The sequence below is a fragment of the Aythya marila genome (genome assembly GCF_965140915.1).
Source record: "Aythya marila genome assembly, chromosome: 4".
Taxonomy (NCBI): domain Eukaryota; kingdom Metazoa; phylum Chordata; class Aves; order Anseriformes; family Anatidae; genus Aythya; species Aythya marila.
In genome coordinates this window covers 7681541-7704518 of record NC_139045.1, presented here as the reverse complement: position 1 = coordinate 7704518, position 22978 = coordinate 7681541, and the positions used below count along the sequence as shown (strand labels likewise).

Below are 22978 nucleotides of genomic sequence, written 5' to 3'. Positions count from 1 at the left end.
AACAGATTGACTTCAGCCAGAAGGTTTTTGCTTGTTTTTTTACATTTAAGGCATCACACAAAACAAGTTAGTGCTGGGAAGCAAAACAATCATGTGCTCAGCCGCAATTCACATTTAACATTTAGCTCTGGACATCAGAATTTGCTTCACTCCAAGAACAGGAGGGCTGGGGAATCCCGTGGTCTTCTGGGGAAGCGCCAGGCAAGAACAGAAATGACCACGGGTTTTGTTACACGGGAAGGGATCTAAGTGCTTATGAAAGGCTTTGCTGCAGAACTAGATTCCAGCAAACAAGTTCTGGTAGAACGCAAAGCTTTCGGGGCTGAAGGGCAGCAATTCTGTTCAAGCAACTACACCGGAGGGCTCAAAATGCATGATGATCAAAGTTAACAGCTTGTGGAGCTTTGAAATGGCAATGGAGGGGTTCAGCAGGTGCATCGATAGCTAAGGCAGGTTTGGTTCCTCACTGCTTGCTAGTACGTTCTGCACTCCTGCTCACCAGGTCTAGGTGGGAGAGATTCAAAATGAACTAGCCGGGTATAAACCCTTTACTTCTGATGTCATTTTCATTTGTTTCTGAACTGGCAGCTGAGAGATGGGGAGGAAGAAAGCACACAAGCATCAGCAGAAAACGCCAAGTCACCTGAACAAAGTAAACTCTTGACACACAAAGTTCCCGAGCAAGCCAACACTTTGCTCCATGTGGAAAGGCACATGTTCTACACCTGAACTGTACTGCAAGACCCCATTAAATGCTAGTCAGAACTGTAGAAACCACTGCCTGCTCTCAAGAGGGCGATGGATTCACAGGGAAGTCATGAAAACTTCGGGGGTAGGCAGTCTGGCAGCCCTATGGATTTAACTCGTAAGCTCAACCATGGTGTTTACTACTCCACAGTGCAGAATGTTCTTCAAAAAAAAAAAACTAGTTTTAAATCCATCAGGCCCAGACTTACATGTACAAGAGAAAATGCATGCCACTTTACTAACAATGCTTTTGCTTTTAGTAAGGGTTCCATGGAGTCCAGAATGTTTCCAAGCCTTTCTGTAGGAAAAGGTAACATTACGTTGGATGGAAGTTTTGAGTTCAGCCTAAGGTTTGCTAAAATCTACCAATTCAAACTCCCAGAATTTGGGCAGCTCATTAAAAATTAAGTTTTCTAAGCTACAGACAGCCTGAAACACAAGACAGTGACAGCGCAGCTGGACAAGGGACAATGCAAAGCACTGCATGTTCCAAGACTTACAGTACACCCAGATGCTGTTAGTTCACACATTCCTCATCATCTGTCACCCCTTCTTCCCAGGCTATATTTTGGCACTTTCTTGCACCTCTTTAAGTACAGAAACAGTTTTTTCTTTCCTTGCTTTACTGGTTTTGTACCATATGAACACATTTCAGAACTGATGCTTCAGACATTTACTCTTCAGCCTCCTCAGGCTTACTGCAAGAAATTGACAATGGCTACCCATTTACTGAAAAGTTTAATGACATTAAGTATGTTGTACAGAACTAGGTACGTAAACGAACTTAAATGTTTACCACCTTCTTGTTTTATTAGCCTGTGGCTATTTTATTAATACACAGATGGGACAGCTCTCAGCTTTCTCCCACAGCATCCTGTAGAATACAAACGCCACTGTTATACTCAGAAGCACATTATGCAGCACAAAGCTATTTGCAAGTTTGAGAGAACAAGGTTCACGGTCACTTGTTTTTTCTGGCAAGAAGTCACAGGCATCGGTTAGATATTCGATAAAGCAAGCACGTAATTTAATTTCCACTCGAGTCTCCTAGAAACACAGCAGTTACTATCTGAGCAACCTCCAATCAACCTACTGCAAGGTTTCAAATCACGGTGCAAGTCAGCTGGCTGCTTCAACAGGCACAGGCTCAGAAACCTGAGGCCACACTAAGAATACAGTCGACCACCTTTCCAGATGAACAAAACACAGCTACCCTGAACGATATTCCATTCAGCCTTGTAGTGAAATTAAACAAAAACAACACTCCATCCTTTTCTCAAGAGCACTTGGTTTGAACTCCAAGTTCTTTACAGAAGGACAGCACTACCTATGTTTTTGAACTCTTTTTAGCAAGCCTGGCTACAGTGCTCCCAAATTACATAGAGCTAGACAACCAGTTAGCTATAGCTAGACAATCCAATGTTACCACTCAGGAAACCAGGTCATCTTAACTCCTCCAAGCACACAAACATCACTGATTTAGGATGCATACTAGCTTATTAGGAAGTGTCAAAGCTATTTAAGTATTACTTAGCTTGAGGTTGATGATACAGAACAGAAATAGTTTACAGAAACGTTGAGCCTACTTTAATTGAAGAGATGACTCACTGGAGCAGTCAGTTGGAAGACAGGTAGGGCCTACGACAGCCTACAAATGGCCCTATTAAACAAACCCACCTGGCTTAGCACTCCTGCAGAGTCAGGGCAGGCAACCAGTTACACCAGAACCCACAGAAACCAGCTTCCAAACAGCCTAACAGCTCTGCACCTCCGACATCCAGCCTGGTTAGTGACCAACACTGAAGGCATAGTATCATTAGACAGAGATAGCTACTCTAAGTGTTTCTTCGAAATAGATATAAGATATTCAGAAGCTAACGTAATGCCTTTTTGGTATCACCTAATGCTCTACTTAACATATTTCTTAAAAAACGTGCAAGAGTGTTTAAGTCTATCTATGCAAGTAGAAACACTGTTCAGTGCCTTAATCAGAGGCAGATTTAAAAGCCTGATTAAACTAAAGCTTCATTACCGCAATGACTAAACTTGCTCTGAGTTATCACTTAAAGACCAAAAAAACTCACACGCACCTGCTTTTAAGTTTAACTAGAGAGCTACACAGCCCTGGCAAGATCCTAAAGGACTAAGAATTAGGATATTAACAACAGCATCAATTTGCTGTATCCCCTACTTTTATAAAGAAAAAGCTTCTTACACTGTACTCAAAACAAAAAGTTAACACAATGGCCTCCTCCAAAATTTCCCCCTAATGCCGCATGTCAAACAAACCTACATCTCCCCGTGGGATCTTTTAGACCAACAAAAGCTTTGTTTCATAGCAAGACATGCGCAATAGCAAACTACCTAGTGCCTCATACTTCTGCTCTGCAGCCACGTCTCTACCTTGTGCGCTTTGCTTGTACTTCATCTCCTTAGAGTCATTCACTTCAGTGCTTTTAGTGTAGTCACCACCTGCACCCAAACGGCCAAGTACCTTCAAACTCCTTGGTAGGCACCAAAGTCAAACAGCACAAGCCACGATCAGTTAGACCAACCACTAGGAAAAAACAGTAGCCACATCAATATCATTCCACTTTCGTTTAGGGTGCTACCTAAGATTTATTAAGTTTCAATAAACTATAGCTCCAGACTCATCTTTCTTGGAAGACACTACAATAGAAGCCACAGCAGAGACCGCCTTGTCACAAGAAGTACAAATACTTGCTGTACAGATGGAGGAAAAAAAAGGACAAATCTAGTTGTCAAAAAGACAATTCACTGTACACATTTTATTTACAGTTTTGTACACTGTCTTAATATGAATGGGACCGCTTTTCTACTTGAGCCATTTTAACCAAAGCAAAATAACCTAAGTAATACAAAGTGTTAAAATACAGCATAAGATACAAAAACAGACATACTATTTCTAGTAAGGAATGTAAATTATGGTGTTACATTAAAAAAAATCCACAATTATGTTTAGGAAATCACACAAACAGATCACTGATTTGACTGAAATGCATCAATTTGTATCAAAGCTTTGATGTTACAAAAAAAAAAACAAAAATTACCAAAGAATGCAAAAAATTAATGTTTATTCCACCTTTGTCATATTCCCAGATTCTTCACCAATGTTACATGAGCAAAAACAACTGAAATCAAAATATCACTAATGTTATCAAATAGGGAAAACAAATAAATTAATCTAGCAGCCATCAGCATAGGTTACAGCAAAAGTGATGCTGTATAAAAAAATGCTAGAAAACTGTATGCACCATACTCTTTTCCAAACCAGCAAAATGTTACTGCATACAATGCAAATGTAAAACAGAGTAATTTCCTGCAGGTACAGAAATGCAACTTGTCTGAATACTGTGGATAAACAAATGTGTTTTTTTTTTTTTTTTTTTTTTTTTTAATAGTAATGTTTCTACCAAGCTATCACAGAGTGGGCCAGGAAAAACATTTATGACTCAGGGGGGTGAAGTGTACTAAAATTCTGATTGGTAATGGTTACTTCAGCCAAAATAAAAAAAAAAAAAAATGAACACAGAAGTACAAGACAAAGGCGAATGAGACTCCTCACAAATCTTAGTAACATTTAGATGGAAATCAAATTTAAATGTAGTCCACTCTGCTTTTGAAGAGGCTTTGGTTCAGCTCCCAAATCTCGATTGCTTGACGCAGTCTCCTATGAAAGAATACTCAGAAGGTGTCTTCTTAAACAACAAACCTATTTTTAGTGGTGGAGCCGCTCTTAGTAGCTGTGTCTGCATGGGACTGGTAACCAATCACTATCTTTGGAGGAAGTCCTAATCTTTCCTTGTATACTCTCCTGAGAACAGAAACAGAACAACAGTTTACACACAATTCTTAGGAAGGAATTAGTAACAGGACACCTGCTTTTAACATCTGCTGATGCTTCCACGAGAAAATAGTTGCCTATTTAGAATCATTTTCTCAGGTATAAAGACTTTAAACAGAATTTTTCTTTCTAGCTTGTTGCATCAAAAAAATCAGCTTACAGTTCTGTACAAACAATAACTTACCATACAAGTTAGGACAAGCTCTTGTCAAAAGAAATATACTACATAAATATCAAGCAGATTCTGCTGCCTTTATGTGAATATTATTAGTATCATCAAGCCATAATCCCCCCACGCACAAGCAGAAGAGCTATGAAAAAGTCAAGGCCCACAGTTCCAGAGGTGATAAAGTAACCTAAACCAGACTAAAAAGCAATTCCCTGGAACAATTTTTTTTTTTTTTTTTTTTTTTTTTTTTAAACCACTACACACATCACTTGAACAGACTTGCTGTTTTTTTGTCTTTGGAACCCCCTTCCCAGGCTCCAATTCATTACAGCACTGTCATGGGCAGCTACCCAACAAGAGCTCGAGGAAAAAGCTCACCTTGGATCTTCTGACTTCAGAGACAGAGGCAGTAGTAGCCCCTTACACACTGTGTTGCTTAGAAAAGAGTAAGAGATGCAAGCTACTAATGGCTCTAGGTTGCAAGCTCTGACTAAACCAGTCTGCAGCTGAACGGGCTTGTTCTAACAAAATTGTACATGAAGTTAATTCTTTTAACTTACCCTGATCATAATGGGGCACTTTACAGGAGCATAACCTACTCCAATTTTAACTGTTAAATAAAAGCTTGATGTAGGGTCTTTGGCGATGTAACAGCAGGTAGTGGACTGCGTAGCGTCAAGTCTGGGTCAGTTTACAAAAAACTCAACTTTTGCAGTTAGTTCTCTAACAGAGGTGTCTTAGCTGTTTTGTTAGTCATTAATGCCATTCTGAAGTGCGCTCTGATAACCTTACATCAAACCTAGCAGATATTTTCTACCAGCACAAGATGCGTACCACAGTAGTTTGTCTGTTGTTAATATTGTTAATCACCTTTCATGTCTGAGTAAGACTGTAGTGCCATTAAACTGTCGCTGTTAGCCACTGCATGCTGCAATAGAATCTACGCTACTTCCAGGCACTACTTATGATGAAAACAAAAATATTCTGAAACAAAAATCTTCTGCTAAGATTTGTGTTCAATTCTTGATCACTTCTCAGCTACAGCAAACAGAGTACAGCTGCGCAACGAAGTTCCTATGTAAGCCCATAAAAACTACAGAAAGCAAGCAATTTTGTACTGAGGTACTTGAATTTGGAATACAGCTCTGCTCAGATTACATCTGCCAGAAGCACACATTTAACCAAGTTAACTGGCTTTAAACGCATCTTGAATGAACGTGAAGCAACAATGCAAGTGGCATTACTTACCCTATATGCGTAACAGCATCCCTGTTTTCACATTCAGTTGTCCATATTGCTATTTTATCACCCTTAGTTCTAACATTAACAACAGCACCGCATACATCATCGCTGTAGTCATCAAATGACTCCCCAATAAGGCACAGCAGCTACAAAATAAAGATTAACCATTAAAGTAGCAGTCCAAAGTCGGAATCCCACTTCACAGACAAAACACTGTGTACAAGAAGGACTGGGAGGAATATTTTTTACTGCTCATAGCCACATGCCATGGAACAATGAGCTTCTAATTATCATTAAAATTTCAAGCATTACAAGCGATTGTTAACTGAGTTGCAGTAGGGTATTCTCCTCAAGTTTCTCTCCTGTCCTGACAGCTGCAAGTTCCGACAGATGATCATTTATGTGTCCCACTCTCCCGATCCAAAAACACGAAGAATTAAAGGAATATAATTTTCTTTCTAAAGTACACTTGACACACAGGTAGACAAATCTCAAGTTTTAGTAGTTTACATTCGTTACCTGGGAAGAACCTGTGTAAAACTATTTGGGCAATGTGGCAGCTATACAAGATCCAACTTCAATTCTGAAACGTATCAATTCAAAGGTAAGTCAGACACCACTTTTCATCGAAGGTGCAATCGGATGTAGCATTATTTCCTATCAACACACTGAAGTAGCTTCAGAGCTCCCACAGACTCTGACCTGGCTACCAGTCATTGTGAACAGCGTAGTGCACGTGCAACAACACAAGCATATGAATTACACGAGGATATCCCCACAGATTTCTAATGGCAAAATTTGGAAACAGCAAAAGCGGTAACACCTCAGGAACCTCAGGTTAAGCTATGTCACTATGCCACTGTGAAAGTGATGCTTAAAGTTTTCACCTTTCAAATCATACAACAAGCAATTTTTAGATATTCAAAGCTGAACCTCTTGTAGTTATCCTTCTGAAGTATGCATCGCCAAACGAATACTTGTTTGCTCCACTTGCACATTACGTTCAGCATACTGCCATTACATTAATTTTCTAGAACTGCTTATGACATTTGGAAATCCAACACTCTTGCAACATGTTGAACAAAGCAGGTCTTTCAGCACCCCTGAGCTGCAAGGGCTGACTTCATCAAGGCAACAGAAAGTTACGTTTAACTACACACACTTTAAATGTTACACCCAACTGCAGCATGCACATCGTCACTGAGTAATGAAAGCTGTAAATGTTTAAGGCTAAACCACTCATAAACATTCAAAAATACTGATCAACAGCCTTGGCAGGTATGTAAGCAAAGATGACCACCACACTGAATAAGCACTACAGTCAAGGACATTTTTCAGGAGTGCTATACAAGAGGAGAAGTCTTCAAGTCATGTTTAGTTTACAGTTAATGGTAAAGATTCTTAGATTTTAATAAAAATTTGTTCCAGAAGGAAGCAACTTTGATTTTTATTGGAGATAGCTGTAGATAGTTAATAGAATTAGAAGTGACAGGATTGTTTTAGAGCATTGATCAGTCACCTGGCTATTTGGGCTGTGCCACTACTTGTCAGTACACAAAAAGCCAAGCCTAAGCTTATACAGACTGCATGTTTCCAAGCCACGTGAGGTGGCTCTGATGAGTCAGAAGGGCCCACACAGATATTCAGGTGGAAAGCCCAAATGCACAAATGCCTGAGTCTTGCCTACTCGGGTAGACAGTGCCCACAGTATGATGTCTGCCATCCTTTCCTCAAATCACAATTACAGTGACTAGAAATATCCTAAAAGCTCCTGCATTTGCACATCTTTGCTTTGATCCTGAAGGCCATTCTTTCCTGTCAAGAGGCAGAATGCTTTCCTCTCAAACAAGCAGGGAATAATAATAATAATAATAATAAAAAAGCTAATTTTATGAAATTGCTTTGCATTACACTACCTGTAAGAGATGCCCCTAGAACTCAGACCTTATTAGCACCTCTTAGACTACTCTTAGCTGTTTCCTAGATAGCATAGTTGTATTCTTTTCCACAGTACACCTACTGCAACCCATATCATCTCTAGAAATATATTTAATTTCCAAAAAAAATCTACCCCAAAACAGATAGTAGCAATGGGAAAGAAGTACTTTTACAGTATACAAGAAGATTTTGCTATTCCTTCTTACCTTAGTGTTAGGACAAGAACAGAATGAAGAAAAAATAAATCTGAAACTTGTTTCAGCAAAACCAAAACCTGGAAACCATCCCCTTGTAAGAGTATTTGTAAAACAAACCATTACCTTTGAGCAGTTAAAATAAATTTGGGATTCACATTCAAGACAAAGTATTACTGATAGCTCTGCAAATACATCTAGGATACTCTGCAGGAAAAAGTTAGTACAATCACCCTTATCGCTGCCCTTTGCAAGGAAGTATTCAATAACATACCACTACATTGAGCATCAATTGGAAAAATCATGCTTCATGTACAGCCTGTCAATAAAATACAGCCTGCATGTGGATGCTCTGCTGGCAGGAAATTCAAAGTTCATAGTGGGGTACAGCAGTAACAGAGCAGTTAAAGTGTTAACTATAAACAAAAGTTTCCTCAGTTGTGACTTTTGAGGCCATAATGCTTACTGTCTCTAGCCAGAAGCGATCAAGGTCACTTCGTCTCTGCTGCTTGGTTAGTGTAATTAGCCATCGGCCTCCTCGCTTGTTTTTTTCATCTTCCCACATGGGTTCAATGCCATCCTGCAAATAACAGTCACAAGTTAAATCAGATTTGGTTTGTATTTTTCATCAGGAATAACCAAAAGACCAGTGATAACTGAAACTGCACCAGAAGAGAAGATGTGTATAGTTTAAGATTACATCCCTGTCCAAAAACAGTCTCATACCAATACCAAAGCTCCACAACAGCTTTAAAAGTACACTTTCTCTACTGATTTCTTTTTGTTTGTTTCTACTACAGGAGATTCACAGCTCATGCAGAAGTTTTGGCCACAAAGTATTGCATAAAAGAAAACTGTGGGAACAGGCAAAGTCAAACACTCACTTTGTCCTCTCTGAAACCAGATAAAATTAGCAGCTACATTCTGGAGTCCTTATTTTAAATCTTGGACTCGGTGCAACATTGCCCAAGTGCTTGACTTACGTGATGATTACTTTGCTGAAAGATACCCTGGCAGGCTATCTCAGTGACTTCCTGCACACACAGGCTGGGAATAAGAGGGTTTTAATTGCTAGGAGCACAAAAATCAGCAGAGCATTCAGAAGCAGGTCGCAGTCTCATTCATGCTTTACCAATGGCCCTGCACTGAATTCAACGACTCTGGATGCAGCGCTCCAGCAAAGCAGCTGGTTGCCACTCCCACACCAGCAGCTACACTGCTCTTCAGGAAAGTTAGTCATGAAAAAAGAAGGTAAACATCTAGACAGAAATTCAGATAAGAAGTGGCTATTGAGAGCTGCACATCAGTTAAGCGTTCAGCGTACAGGATGGAGCGCTGCCAGTTCACTTTCTCAAATTTAACGCCCTCACTGGCAGCTGCAGAGCTGAAACCTCATCACCTTTAAGGGGAGCTCTCATGAGGTCACGATTGAAGGACAACAGCAGGAGATCACTCAGAAGCCCACAACAGCTGCCAATTTTATACCTGCTCCACACACTTGTTAATTATTAAGTTTTTGCTGATAATATGCAAACAGAATAGATGCACATAAAGACAAGTTTAGGATTCTAACAAAAACATAAACCGTGGGCCCTGCAGATGGGTCATGCTGAACATTTACCAGTAACATTTCTCAGTCACCAAAACCACTGTTACCTCCCAAACCCAAGCATCACCATCTTTTCACTGCCTCAAGCTGCTGGGATTTACAAATTGCATACAGCCTAATGAGGAGGCCCAGCCAGTGGCTGTGTTTCATAAGGAAAGGAGGATCGAGGCACCAGTACTTACAGGATCATTTACGTATCGGAATCCAGAAAGGAAGCTGTACATTAGAAGCACTCGGTAGAGATTAGGATTTAATTTAGAGCTCTAGATAAAATGCCCGCTCCAGACAAGAGGTGGGATTTCACGCGTAATTTCTCCTCAGCATTTCCTATTGCTAGCTTGAACACTGTCAGGATGCTTTAACTGCCAGCCTCATGCACAATTTTCTGTTTCATGCCTAAGGAGTATGGCATTTAACTGGTGCTGTGAACGTTAATTACAGGAATGTTGTGCACCTGGCTGGTAGCGTGCATGCAGAATACCGTAGAACATTGCAATCTCGCATAGAGCTCACACATCTTAACTCATTTCACGTGACATTAACTGACAGAATTGGAAAATCCTTCCACATCATATAAACTGAGACTTAATTGTTCACACAAACAAACCTAGAGCGACGACAAACATAGCTGCAGATTAAGAAGTCTTTATGTTAAATGTTGAAGGAATTACTTGCGTTTTCAGAACCACTGACTAGCCATCTGATTTTCACAGGGCATATGTTTGAGACTTCCTGAAAATTGACACTTCCAGGACATCTCCAACTATGTTCCTACATGTCTGAAGCGAAACATTTCAACAGTGTATTGCTTAATTGTGAAACTATCGATCAACATCCACAACTGAAGAAAAAATGGTTAGCAAGCATACCTTAAAGAGCGAGTAGTCACAACCAGGCATTAAATTACTAGAGAGCTGGATATGGTTGTATAAACTATTGGAAGGAAAAAAAAAGAGCAGAATTAAAAAATACGCATTACTTTAAAATACAAAATTTTAAAAAGAAATTAATACACAGGACAATAAAATACAAGAATTAAACGTCATTATAGTTATTTCAGAAGCAACTATTACCTGAGTATTTTTCAGCAGTACAAAAGCATTAGCTCTAAGATGTTCTGGGCTTACAGAAGCAGAATGGAACCTGGTTTATCACCACTTGCTGGGTTCTTAGACCTTAGTATTTTCCAGAAGTACCATTCCTTCTTCTAAACATCCTTCTGACGATTATTAGAAGCTTAACTCACTGAACTTTCATGGCAACAAAGAAAGTTCTGTGTGCGTGTGTATCCTATCCCCCATACATGAAATAAGGATAACAATGCACACTTCTAAGGCTACTCTCTCTTTCAGTCCAAGACCAACTAACATTCAGTCATGGTCCAGCACTAAAAAGGAAACTAATTACTGTGATACCCTAACAACTAGGAATCAGGCACAGGAATTTAAAGAACAACTTAGGGATTTACCAGCTTTCCTCCTAAGCTCACATTAACCTTAATTTCTCCCCAAAACAACACCCCTCCTTCCCAGTCTGATCACTAGGGAGGCGTAAATTCTCAGTTGCTGCTGACTTTACACCTAGAACAGAGATATCTAAAACCTTAATTTTCCAGACCAGTCTTGATTATGACCTCAAAAACGTACCCCTAACCAACTTTACTGATGAACTTAATCTGACCTCTCATCACATACCCTGCAAACTACTATTTACACAACCTTCAGCCTCCCCCACAGCAGGAATGCACAAGCTGGTTGCAAGAACAGAATCCCACTGCTCTCCCGCAGACTACACTGATAAATACTTGTTCAGCATCTTCATCTGTTTCTTCCCTGATGGTGCTAATTTCACTGATGAGTTTAATTATACCAAACTTTAAGACACCCTCTCTCCCTTACTGATGGCATCTGAAAGAACATACGCAACAAAAGTCTTAGGAACCTAACACTCAAGGTAGCATGCAGCACCTAGCAAAGGCAGAACATGTAGTACATTTTTCTGTTCTCAGTCTCATGCCACTTTACACAGAAGATTTTTTTCCCCATATTCCATCCTTTCAGAAGGCAACACCTTCCAAGTCAGCCACCTGAATTTAACTGAAGCGTTTGGAAAGCACAGTGCTCCCTTCACAGGCTTTGTTCTTGTTCTTTGAGCCTATCTAATTGTTTCTGCAGACTTGCAATTCAGAATGAAAGTAGCTGCTTCTTTAACCTCTAATAAAGTTCTTTCAAGGATGCCATTAATTTTCAGTCTTCCAAGCACTATGCTCCAGATTCAGAAATTCTTGCACATCTGAAGCGAGCAAGCTATGAGAATTTAATGAGAGTTTACAAATTCATGATAGCATGTAGAAAATCATATGTATTATTTACGTCACGTATACCATGTGTGAGCAGTGTTATCAGCAGAACAAAGTGCATTTGAAATACAAAGAACTTCTCCAACTTAATTCAAAGACCCCACCTTCAACTTTGTAAACAAATTTCAGACTGTATCCGAGGAACTGCAATCAATGGAGTACTTTCTTTTCATGTTTTGACTCCGGTATAAAACTTTGCTAATGTATGCCAGCAGCGTGCAGATTGCAAAACCTTTACTTACGCCCAGAAGTCTTCAACAGTATCAAACTTTGAGATCAGACGAAGATTTGCTTGCCAAGTTTTGCTCTTGTCATTTTTAAAGAACCAGAGTGCCCATCTACAGGAGAAAAGAATATTAAAAAAAAAATAGCACCTAGAAATTTAAGCACCTTACAAATAAAGTTCAGTATTGTGCATCACTATATGCAAATCTCAACAGACTGGCGTGGAAGCCAATTTTCATCAATAAGCTACATGAAAAACCTCAGTTCTCAAATCTAACTCTGCAAGTCAACAGTATTTGCGTTCAAGGTGCAAGAATTGTGGGAGAATTGATTATTCCCGTTCAGGTATGTACTTAAATACCTTTGGATCATTTCTATGACTCAGCTTCAAAGCCACAGATGATTCTCCTCATCACCACTGGTTAACTACAGTCTCCTACCACAAATAACCAATTATGATCTAAACCACCATCAACTAGTCAAACTAGGCACACAGCTCCCTTTCCCATAATTTCTTTAGGGAAGTTCCAAAACATAATTTTAATAATTCCATAGTTTTAAATATGACATGAAAGTTTCCCAAGCACTCCAAATACTAGGAGAGGAAGCTGCTTTGAGCTTGTTGCTAACGGCAACCATCTGTACAAAATCACCAACTTTAGCTCTATTTCAGGAGTTCAGATTTATAGACACGAAGATTAAATTAAAATTTCCACCCCATTTTCTTCAACATCATCTCCACTGAGTACAACACATAGCATAAACTGAACCCTTACACTCAAAGATTTTATTTAAGAATCTAAAGAGCATTGTCTGAAATGCTGGAACAGGATACCTGAAGAGGCATTTAATAAAACAGGTTTATATTTCATTTTGATCATTTCAGTAGTCTTGAGCTCACTCAAGTTAGCACTAGAGTGGATTTATCTTCCCAGAGTACTCCTGAAGTCACCTGCTGTCAATCTGTTGTTTTGTGGCCTTTCCTGACACTTCAAACCTTGTTTTGGAAATTTACCATTTTCTAGTAATAGCTCCATGACCACTTCTAAGAGAGTGTCAGCAACAATTTAAGCAAAGCATTTACAGGAAAAAGAGAAAGGATAAAAGCAGAGAGGAGAAAATAAGGGGAAAATGAAATGCACGTAGCACAGCATGATTCTCTGTGTTTGCTCAACACTTACAGGAGAGAAAAGAGTAAAGGGGCCACTTGGCAGCATGCTCAGTTCGGGGCAGCCCTTATCAACAGTGAGTGCTGAGGACTCCCCAGCTCTGCAGCTCACTGCAGTTTGGGGGAAAAACTACCTCCTAGCTGCTCTGCTTGAAGCGTACGTATCCTGCTGGAGTCGCTTCTGCGCACATTTAAAGGAATTCACCCTGTTGAGCTTAAGATTGCTTTCCTGCAGGAAGTTAGTCCAAGCGCAGGTTTATCAAGAAGTTTTGGACTTGAGAAGTCCTCACTGTCTCTACAGCAAAGTCATACAGCAGTAGCAGCTTGCTAATTTAAGAAGCACCTACTTTTGCATGCTGAACACAGAATTTAGTAAGGAGGGCTTAGGATTTTCAGCATCTTTACTTTCAACTGCTGCTCCACGTCTTCCTCGTTAAGGAAGAGAATTCAAGCACCTTGCAGCTTTCTCTTAATGAGACTTTGACACAAACGCATGCATGACTACTCCGCAGGGTTTCTTCTGCTGTGCTTCCTACAGGTAATGACATTGTAACTGCAGACACCAACCACCCAGATGATCCAAGTCTAATAATAAGCTCTTAGGCTGACTCAGTTTCTACAACTTCCTGTTCTAAATGAGAGAAAAGTCGTAAGATACGAAGAAGTAAGCCCAAGAAGAAATACGAGAAGCCTTTACAACTGCACCTTCATTGCCAGAAGTATGAGGCAGAACAGAAGGACCTTCAGTTCTGCTCAGCAATAACTTCATCTCAGGCAGCAGCTTCTTAAAACATCAGACGACAAAAGCAACAAAATCTCCGCTTGCCTCCGCCTAAATAGGAAGCCTGTACTCTCTCATTACCTGTCTGCAGAAGTTCCTTGCTGCAGTATGAAAACTTGGAAAAGATTTCAACTTCCATGATAACACTCTGAAAAGTGTTAGAAGCTCTAAATTCAAACAGGATCAGATTACATTTTCCCTACACCCTCATTCATTGCAAAGATCTTCAGAACACACTCAAAATGCTGCTAGAAAACAAATAAGGTAAATAAGACATTTGGAAAGCCACAGGCATTCTTCCATCTTTGGCAAGTTTTCCATCACGCTTCTGTACTATTTACCTGTTTTGTAGTGGATGCTTAATATACTGTTCAGGGCTGGCAACCTCCTGAGTAGGTGCTGGCTCGGTTTTTTCCTCTTCTGAAGGCTGAGGGTTGGGAGTGGTTTCCTGTTTGAAGAAAGGAGATTAATAAGTCCCTTCTCAATTTTTATTGAGGTACCTCAGCTCTTTCAAGTAACTTTAAGATGCTGAAGCTAAAAATTCCCTCTAATTCATCTCAGGCTGGGGGGGGGGACAAATCACACCACAGCAGCAGAATTTGCATCCCTTTATTCTTTGCCATCTGAACGGGTCCAATGCTAGCTGCACGAATTCACACTCTGCTCTGCATTGACTTGCTTCCTACACCATCCGTTTCCATCTCTGTTTACTTACCACGCTTAGTGCTGTCTCAAATTAAGAGGAGTTATTTCAGGAATACACATTATGGCACGTTATATAGAATATGCGCCTCTAAATTCATTCCCAGAACAATCATGTTTCAGAATGAAAATGTCAATTTTCGGTTCAGACAAAGCATCACTGGAAACAGACACGCAGTCCTCACTTATTTAGAAAAAAATGTCTTATTACAAGTCTGAGACATGACCAGAACTTTCAGGTCTGAAATCGGGTATCATACGAAACGGTAAGTAACTACCTTTATTTCAGTATCACTGCTAACAAGGCTTCAGGCACCAAACATACGTGTTTGAACTATTAGCTCTCGCATGTCAAACTGCAATTTAATTACACATATGGTTTACCACAGATGAGGCGGATTCCGTGCATTATTTTCTCAAATCTCCAGAGAGATCGAGAGATGTCAAATATACTTTAACACAAAGAAGTGAAATAATATATTCCCTTTGCATGTGAAACCCCTCAAGCTCGTCACTCAAGAAACCACCGTGTCAGGTCTGAAATTCTCATGCCGTTCCTTCAGAGCAGGAACAAAGCGTTTTTGTGAGGCCAACGCTCCCCCAGTTACTGCCACCTCTCCCTAATCCGCAGTCCCTACTAGAATAGGGTCGACCAGAGATGAGGAATAAAGCTCGTTTCCTACAGCTACCAGGAAGAAAAAACACGTTGGTATATGTAAATATAAACCATAATAACTACAGCAGGTCCAAAGACTCTGGACATCCCTTAGAGCAGCGATACAGAAGTAGTACTTAAAACTGAACTTAATCTTTGTGGTCTTAAAAGAATAAAGCAGCGCACGAGTGGATTAAGGAAATCAGCGGATTAAGTCAGTCATCTAATTAAGGGAGCAATTTCCAGTTTATCATCACCGAAGCTGCTGAAAAGTGGAATGGGTTTCCAGTGATAACAACCAGCACTTCTTAACCTCCACGGGACCAGTTGGCAAACTCCTCAGGTCACATCTAGAGATCTGGCTTAACACAGATTTTCCTTCCTTTATCAACGGACCAAGTGCCATTCATCAAGCACGTATTGCTTCAGATAAATTACACTGCTAGGCTCAGGAAAGAAAACCCAAACACGCTTAGTTTAACTAGCAGAGATCTCAGTGCAAAAGCTAAACATAATTTCTGCCACGTTTGAGAATGCCTTCGTACACCTCATGCTCACAGTGAGAAGACTGCAACGAGAAGGCCTACGAGGGGCAGCAACAATTAGGATACTGCTTGGATTCACTCAGTGCAAGGGGCAGGTAGTAATGTTTCCTGCCTCTCCCAAGATGAAATGCTTCCTCAAGATCCCCTAATGAGAGCCATCACTGACAAACCCACAGATGCACAGTGTTAAGCAACCTGTCAGATCTCCTTCAGTGTTATAAAAAAATAAACAGCTCTTAAAAAAAATATATTGTCAGCAAGTGCTTCAAATTTTATCTGAATAAAATTTCCAGCATTAGCCCCATCTACTTTAATTTGATGCAATCAGACATCCACCTTCTCCCTTAAACACACACGGGATGGTCAATGCTCAGAGGCTGTCAAATACACCTAAGGTATTTCAGTATCTCCCTTTTGGTTACAGTTTGCTTTATGCTAGAAGAGGTGAAGACATACCAGTAACTACAATTGCGGTGCTGCCCCATCTGCAACTTAGAAAAGTTATTGAAAACAGATGTGTAAATAAAGAAAAATAATCAGAAAAATCTTACTGGTGTTTTAGAAGTAAACTAAACACAGGATTTTGTGATAATGCTTGTTTTCATTCACAGCGTGACTTCTAATATTTAGGATTGACTTCAAAGTGCTATTGCACTGAAGATTTACATCCCAAGGACTCTACAGACGCAGAGCATCTCCCAAAAAATGCTGTCAGTTGAGAACTCATTCACATTTGCTGAGCAAAGAGCTGTCACCATACAAAGGGTGGATCCTAACATCTCCCTGGTCACTCTTCCAGAAGTACAACAATCTAAACTGAAAGAATCGATACGAAACTATCACTATTTATATGTTATTAGCCCTGCACGTGCTCAATTTCACATTTTTCAATACAAGGCAGTATTAGGAAGAATTCAGGTAGCACCCGCAGACAACACAAGAACCTGACAAGCCCCAGCGCCTGCCCTGTGCACTGATGGCCACCCTTCACAGGTGAACATCTCAGGCTCTTGCCCCAAAACCAGCACCTGACAGCTTGCTGCCACAGCTCAGGATTAGACAGCTCCCCTCAAGAACGGAGCCAGCCGGAGGAGGAATTTTTGGGGACCAGGCTGCCCGCTGAGGATAGGCACAGCTGCACACACCATGAACTCGGGAACAGGTGGGAAGCTGCAAGCAGAGCTTTCTGCCACAACGCTGCTTTCGGCTTGGTCTCAGGCAGGAGCTTAAAGCAGCTAATTCATGCCACCATTTATTTCCCTGTGCTGTCAAAGAGAGAACAATTTTTAGCTATTTACCCATCCCAGCTCCCACGTCTTTTCATCTCGCATTTATCTCACCATTCTGACCCAACAGAAATATTTGTACAGCATTTCCCATTAATCAAATACAAAGCGGTGCAACTTCACTAACTGGCAAAGTCCCTTCCTTGCGCCCAACCTCCTTCCAGGCACTGATATTCAAAAGCAAGCCCCAAGCAAGCACCTAACACACGTTTCCAGTGATTCTGTGGATACAGCATCACTTAAAGTTACGCCATATGCATTTTTAACAACACACACCTTGAAATCCTGCAGCTGCTACGCTACTAACTTAAAGCCAGACCGTCTCCACCAGCAGTTTCTGGACTTCCAGATTGAAATTTATTCGCAATATTTTGCTCTTGCTCATACCCAACGCATCCTTTAGCCTAAAATTGACTTTGCGTCTGCCATTAAGCTAAGCCGTCACCGGGTTTGCTGCTTTTAAAGCAGACGTAATAAAACCAGGTAGCATTACCAGCCCAACTGGAAAGCTTCACGGGGCCAACCCTGCTCCTCACGCACACCACAGCACGTAATTAAGAGTGACATTTATTCACTACCCACATGCTTTTTGATGTAGGAATGAGCCCGCAGAAATCTGTGAAACATTCGCCTACTCAGCATTCACTGACTGTGCGCATCTGCACGTTACTTGCCTTCTGACACTTGTGGCTTGAAGTGGCGTTACTCAGCCCTTCTTCGCGGCGCGTAATGACCGACACATCCGAGGAAGGCGTGCATGCCACGGGGACAGGAAGGGAGGGCGACTTACAGTAAACGCTGCTTAATCAGGTCGGGCCATTTCAGAGAATCGACCAGCTCTGCCAGGTCTCACCCAGCGTTCCCAGGTGCTGCCCAGACCTCATTCTGCTCCTGTAACGACCTACAGGCGTTGGTCAGGAAGTCCAGTTAGAAGAGATGTTTGCGTCCCAGCAGGATGCCACCTCGCACTGCTGGGCACTCCTGCTGAAAGTTAAGAGGATTCAGCTCGTGGAAGAAGCCTGTGAAGTTTCCTTGCGTTAAACCAAGCTCAGTTACATCCACCTCCTTGTTTAGGGTTCCCAGCAGAACAAGAGAAACGCATGCTCCAGTCTAGGGCAAAAGCCTGTCAGTTATCTCCTGGCGCTTACTGCAGATAGCTGCTACTCCACTGTGCTTAGGATAACAATCCACAAAGTACAAAAACTGAGATCTATTTATTTATCTCAAATATTCTGGACAAAAAAAGGATTTAGGCCCACCTACAACTAAGTATGAGTCGTAAGAAAACACAAAATAAACGCTGTATTCTTACGAGCAACTGGAACTGAAGGACTGATACCCAACCCTTCAGATTTTTACCTCTGTGTATTCATTCCTGTGTGGCATGCATATTACTAGATGGAAGAAAGGTACCAACAGCCACCTACTACCAATTAAGCACTGATAAATAGCTTTCCAGACACCAGGACAAATACATTCTAGGCACGACGTAACCAAGGCCTAACAGGGAGCACCCATCCTAACAGCATTCACTATTACTGACAACACCACGGATTTTTAGAAAGGCATTCGCTGTTGGAACACAAATTACGACGTGATTTTAACAGCGACATCCCACCAAATTAGAACAGAAACGCAACACGTGTACAGGAGGACAGGAACAAGAGACTGAAGTGGAAGAGCCACACACTTCCTACAGAGTTTGAAGGAGATGTTTGTTATACAGAAAATGTAATCCTGGCTTTTAAAAGAAGTGAAAGATTACAGCCCTTTTGACTTCTGAAACAGTGGTTACATACACTTAAAAGTATCCATCAAATTTTAAACATTTAACTCACAATCTTAGGTCTGGAATTAGTCTAAAGGTTACACGGTGGATCAAAACATCTCAGTGTCTGTTTTTCTACCTGTACGAGCAGGCTGCCCTTGTGCTGCCACATCGCGTGCCAGTCTGCATGCTGCTGCTGCCCTGGCTATTAATTTAAAGCTATTTAATAGCATATGGCTGCTGAGGAGATCAGTCTTCAAGCACAAAAAGAAAAACAAAGTCCTGGACATATCACGGGTATGCCCGATTACTGTAAAGCATGAAATGTACACAAGCTACTTGGACAAACAGCACTGGATGTGAGGAAAACGGAGTGCTCTTTAAAAGATTATTCATTTGAACAACTGTTCTGCACATCTAGCAAAAAAAAAACAAAAACAAACTTTTAAAACGGTAAAACTTCACTGCCTGCCTTACATCCACTATGTAATAAATGACAAAGTGTCATTTGCAGGCGTTAAAAAACCACCTACAGCACACAGCACATTCACATCTGTAGACCACACTTGTAATACCTTTACAGCACAAACAATTCAAAACAGACTAGGTTTCAGGACTTTAGGAATGAGTGGCTACTTAGAAGTTTCTAGTTTAAAAATAGCTTTAAAAAAAATATTAATTTCATTGAGGAAAAAGTCATTAATTCCCTTTTAAAAATCCGTATTTCCCTTTCACGCTGTAGGCGTACTACCAACATCCTGCAGCTGATTTCCCTCTGTCCCCTCAAAATTCACACCGATCTTCACAGAGCTGCTGAAGGGGTCACATTTTGTCATCGAAATTTCCCATGCCCTCCACACCTGCAGGTATCCTCAGCAGAAGCAACACGATTCAGTCTCATATGCTATTTTTGTGTGTTCGTTTCAAATAAGTTTGAAGTTTTATATGCTCTGTGAAATACAATTGTTCTTGAACTGCTTTCAGAAAAAGGTTTTTCTTGGTTACAAACCATCTAACGCCCTCCTTCTTTTACAGTACTATAGGAAGCTTTGCATTCAGTCAGAAAGGGAATTTACAGTTAGGAAGTCAGCTTGTTACTGAAGCTCTCAACCAGCACCCGAGACACATTTATCCTGCATTTCAGAAACATGCAGGAATAAGTGTTCACTGTACTAAACCTGAATACTGCACTGATTTCAGCCACAGCAGGTCACTGACATCACTTCAGCAGAAAGACCTGCTTAAGACTAAGTCTGAAGTTCAACCTGACCTGCATTTCCTTTACATACTGTCTGTCACTAATACAAAATAAATACCTTTCAGCATAAACTGTATTTCAGGAGCTATTTTGAACTTCCTAGAATGCCCCGGTTCTACACCACTATGTCTGTAACCCCTCAGAAGTCCTATTATTTCGTTTAAAGACGGAGCGGGTTAGCTTTGAGCCCTACCTATTGATGATTAGTTGCACAAACAAGCACTTTTCAAGCTATATGTAACTTGAGTTTCACCTGCATACCTTAGCCTTGAAATGGGGAACCAAGTTCGTAAGAACTGCACTTGCCCAGGTGTAAAGGTAACTGTCACAGAGCAAAGCAAACAAGCACGATGCCCACTTCCAGCGTTGAATGATAAGGGCTCAGGTGCTCCCACCCGAGTTACTTCCACGCAATTTATCCCCACTTGCAAGTTAGCCTCTGCATGGCTATGTTTTAGAGTCACCTTTGGTAAACTGCTGTTTACTAAAGCGTTATTACTGGTTTTCTTGTTGACTTTGTGGACCTCTGCACGCTGTTATCTTATCACATCCAATCCCCAAAGGCTACAAATACAAGCACACTAATAGGACACATTTCTGCATATTCTAGCAAATTAATCCGGAATCATCTTAAAAGAGCAACCACCTGGATAGCACAAGATAAGCCGACAGCCTTAACCTTTCAGTTTTGCAGAGGTTCAAGTTTTCCTTTCCTTGCACCCTGTGCAGTGGGTTTATATTTACCTAGAATAACCTTCCTGTTCTTCCCAACTTCCACGGAAGTCTTTACAGTACCCTAACCTCAATTCTCAACATTCCTAAATAGTTTCAATAGCTTTTCCAGCCTCTTAACTGGACGTAAAATGCGTGTTACATTTGAGAACACACGAGTTCTATAAACATCACTGATTTGAGCAGGATTTGAGCATTTAAAAAGAAATGCATTAATGAGTATTCTGCATTAGCAGAGACACATTTCACACTAGGGAAGCATCACACAGGGCTGAGAGGGACAGCTGATACTGCCCTTTTCTTTCACTCCCTAGCCTATTTTCCCCTTTAACTTAATTAGAGAATCGAGGTTACCTTGCAGTTGCACAGAATACTTCTTGCAATGGCTTCTATCGCGTTTGCTCAAAAAGACTTCTCTACAAACCTAGGTCCAGATTTTGAAGGTCTGCAAGAACGCTCCCTGTGATCACAGGGTAATCAGATCCCTAAACACACACACACACGTAACTGATCTGTTCAACTGAAAATCACACAGGATTTATGCAACATCAAGCATCTATGATCTCAGTTACAATGTAGGTCTAACTCGAAGCGTAGGTAGGAGACTTGTGAGCCACCTGAAAGGATAATAAACAGAAATTATTTAAGTAAATGTGAAAATAAACAAGTACGGCTGATATTTGTTTCTTTAAGTTGAGTATATTTTGAACAAAGCAGAATATTCAGAGGTGTTACGAAGTGTTTCCCTATCCTCTAGCTTTACTGGGGCAGCACAGCAACTACTGCACAATAAAGTGGATCTGGGGAAGCAAACCTGTTGGGAAACGGTTTGGTAAAATTAGTTATTTGGGGCTAGATAAGGCGCCAGGCCTGGTTTGATATATGATCACGGGCTTGTGCAAAAATTAATGAATAGTTGAGAATAGTGAATAGAGAATAGTGTGGAGACAGGCTCCCAGGCCAAGAGGAGCCAAAGCCATGCCTTTAGTGCCACTTCAGTCACTTAGGGCCACCAGACTCCCACCTGCCGAGCTCCCAGCTGGCACAAAGGCCCCGCTGACCCCGGGCTCGCGTTTTGGGCACGCAACCAAGCGCTGGAGCCCGGCGGGCGAGCAGGGGAAGGGCGCTGCTGGCCCCTTCACCCCCCCGCGGCGCGGCCTTGGCCAACTGTCAGCCCATTTACCAGCACCGCGGCGCTTCCCTCTCCCCGGCGAGTAAAAACCGGGCGATTTTTATTTATTAAAAGGGAGAAAACCACGAGAACCAACCCTTTGCAGCGCCGCACCGCCCTCCTCACAAAAGATAAGGGATTTTCACACACGAACAGCAGCAGCACAACCCCCACCCCCCTCCCTCCACCCCCAGGTGCCCCCACCCCGGGGTGCCCACAGACAGCGGGGGGGGGACCCCGACTCGAAGCCCTCCCCCCCCCCCCCCCCGCTGCCATGAGGGGCCGCCCGCCCGCCCGCCCGCCTCAACATGGCCACCCCCGCCGCGCCGCGTGAGCCGCCCGGCGCCGCCCGCGCCCCACAGCCCCGGGTGCCAGCGGGGAGAAGCGAGGGCAACGAGGGGATGAGGAGAAAGAGGAGAAAGAGGAGGAGGAAGGCGAGGAGGAGGAGGATGAAGGAGGGGGGGGGGGGAGGCGCGCGGCGGCGCAGCGCTCACCGGCTCCACGGTCGCCATCTTAGGTCGGTCCGGCCGCACCAGCGCCGCGGGGCGGGGAAGGGAAGGGAGG

At 41.8% G+C, this 22978-nt stretch overlaps 1 protein-coding gene across 1 annotated transcript; it reads right to left on the bottom strand.

The window, feature by feature from the left end:
- Positions 1–3825: 3825 nt before the first annotated feature.
- Positions 3826–22951, bottom strand: EIF4E (eukaryotic translation initiation factor 4E). The gene is made up of 7 exons (XM_082759320.1): positions 22909–22951; positions 14639–14745; positions 12366–12461; positions 10634–10697; positions 8622–8735; positions 6030–6169; positions 3826–4582 (listed from the first exon to the last, which is right to left on the bottom strand). Exons 1-7 carry the CDS (start codon positions 22924–22926, stop codon positions 4468–4470), a joined length of 654 nt encoding a protein of 217 aa, XP_082615446.1. The 5' UTR covers positions 22927–22951; the 3' UTR covers positions 3826–4467.
- Between the last annotated feature and the right edge of the window lie 27 nt (positions 22952–22978).

Coding starts and splice junctions, on each gene's coding strand:
- EIF4E (XM_082759320.1), bottom strand. Junction 12,462..14,638: donor AAGCATCCACTACAAAACAG/GTAAATAGTACA, acceptor TTTCTCCTGTAG/ATGGGCACTCTGGTTCTTTA. Junction 8,736..10,633: donor GTGACTACTCGCTCTTTAAG/GTATGCTTGCTA, acceptor TGTTATTTGCAG/GATGGCATTGAACCCATGTG.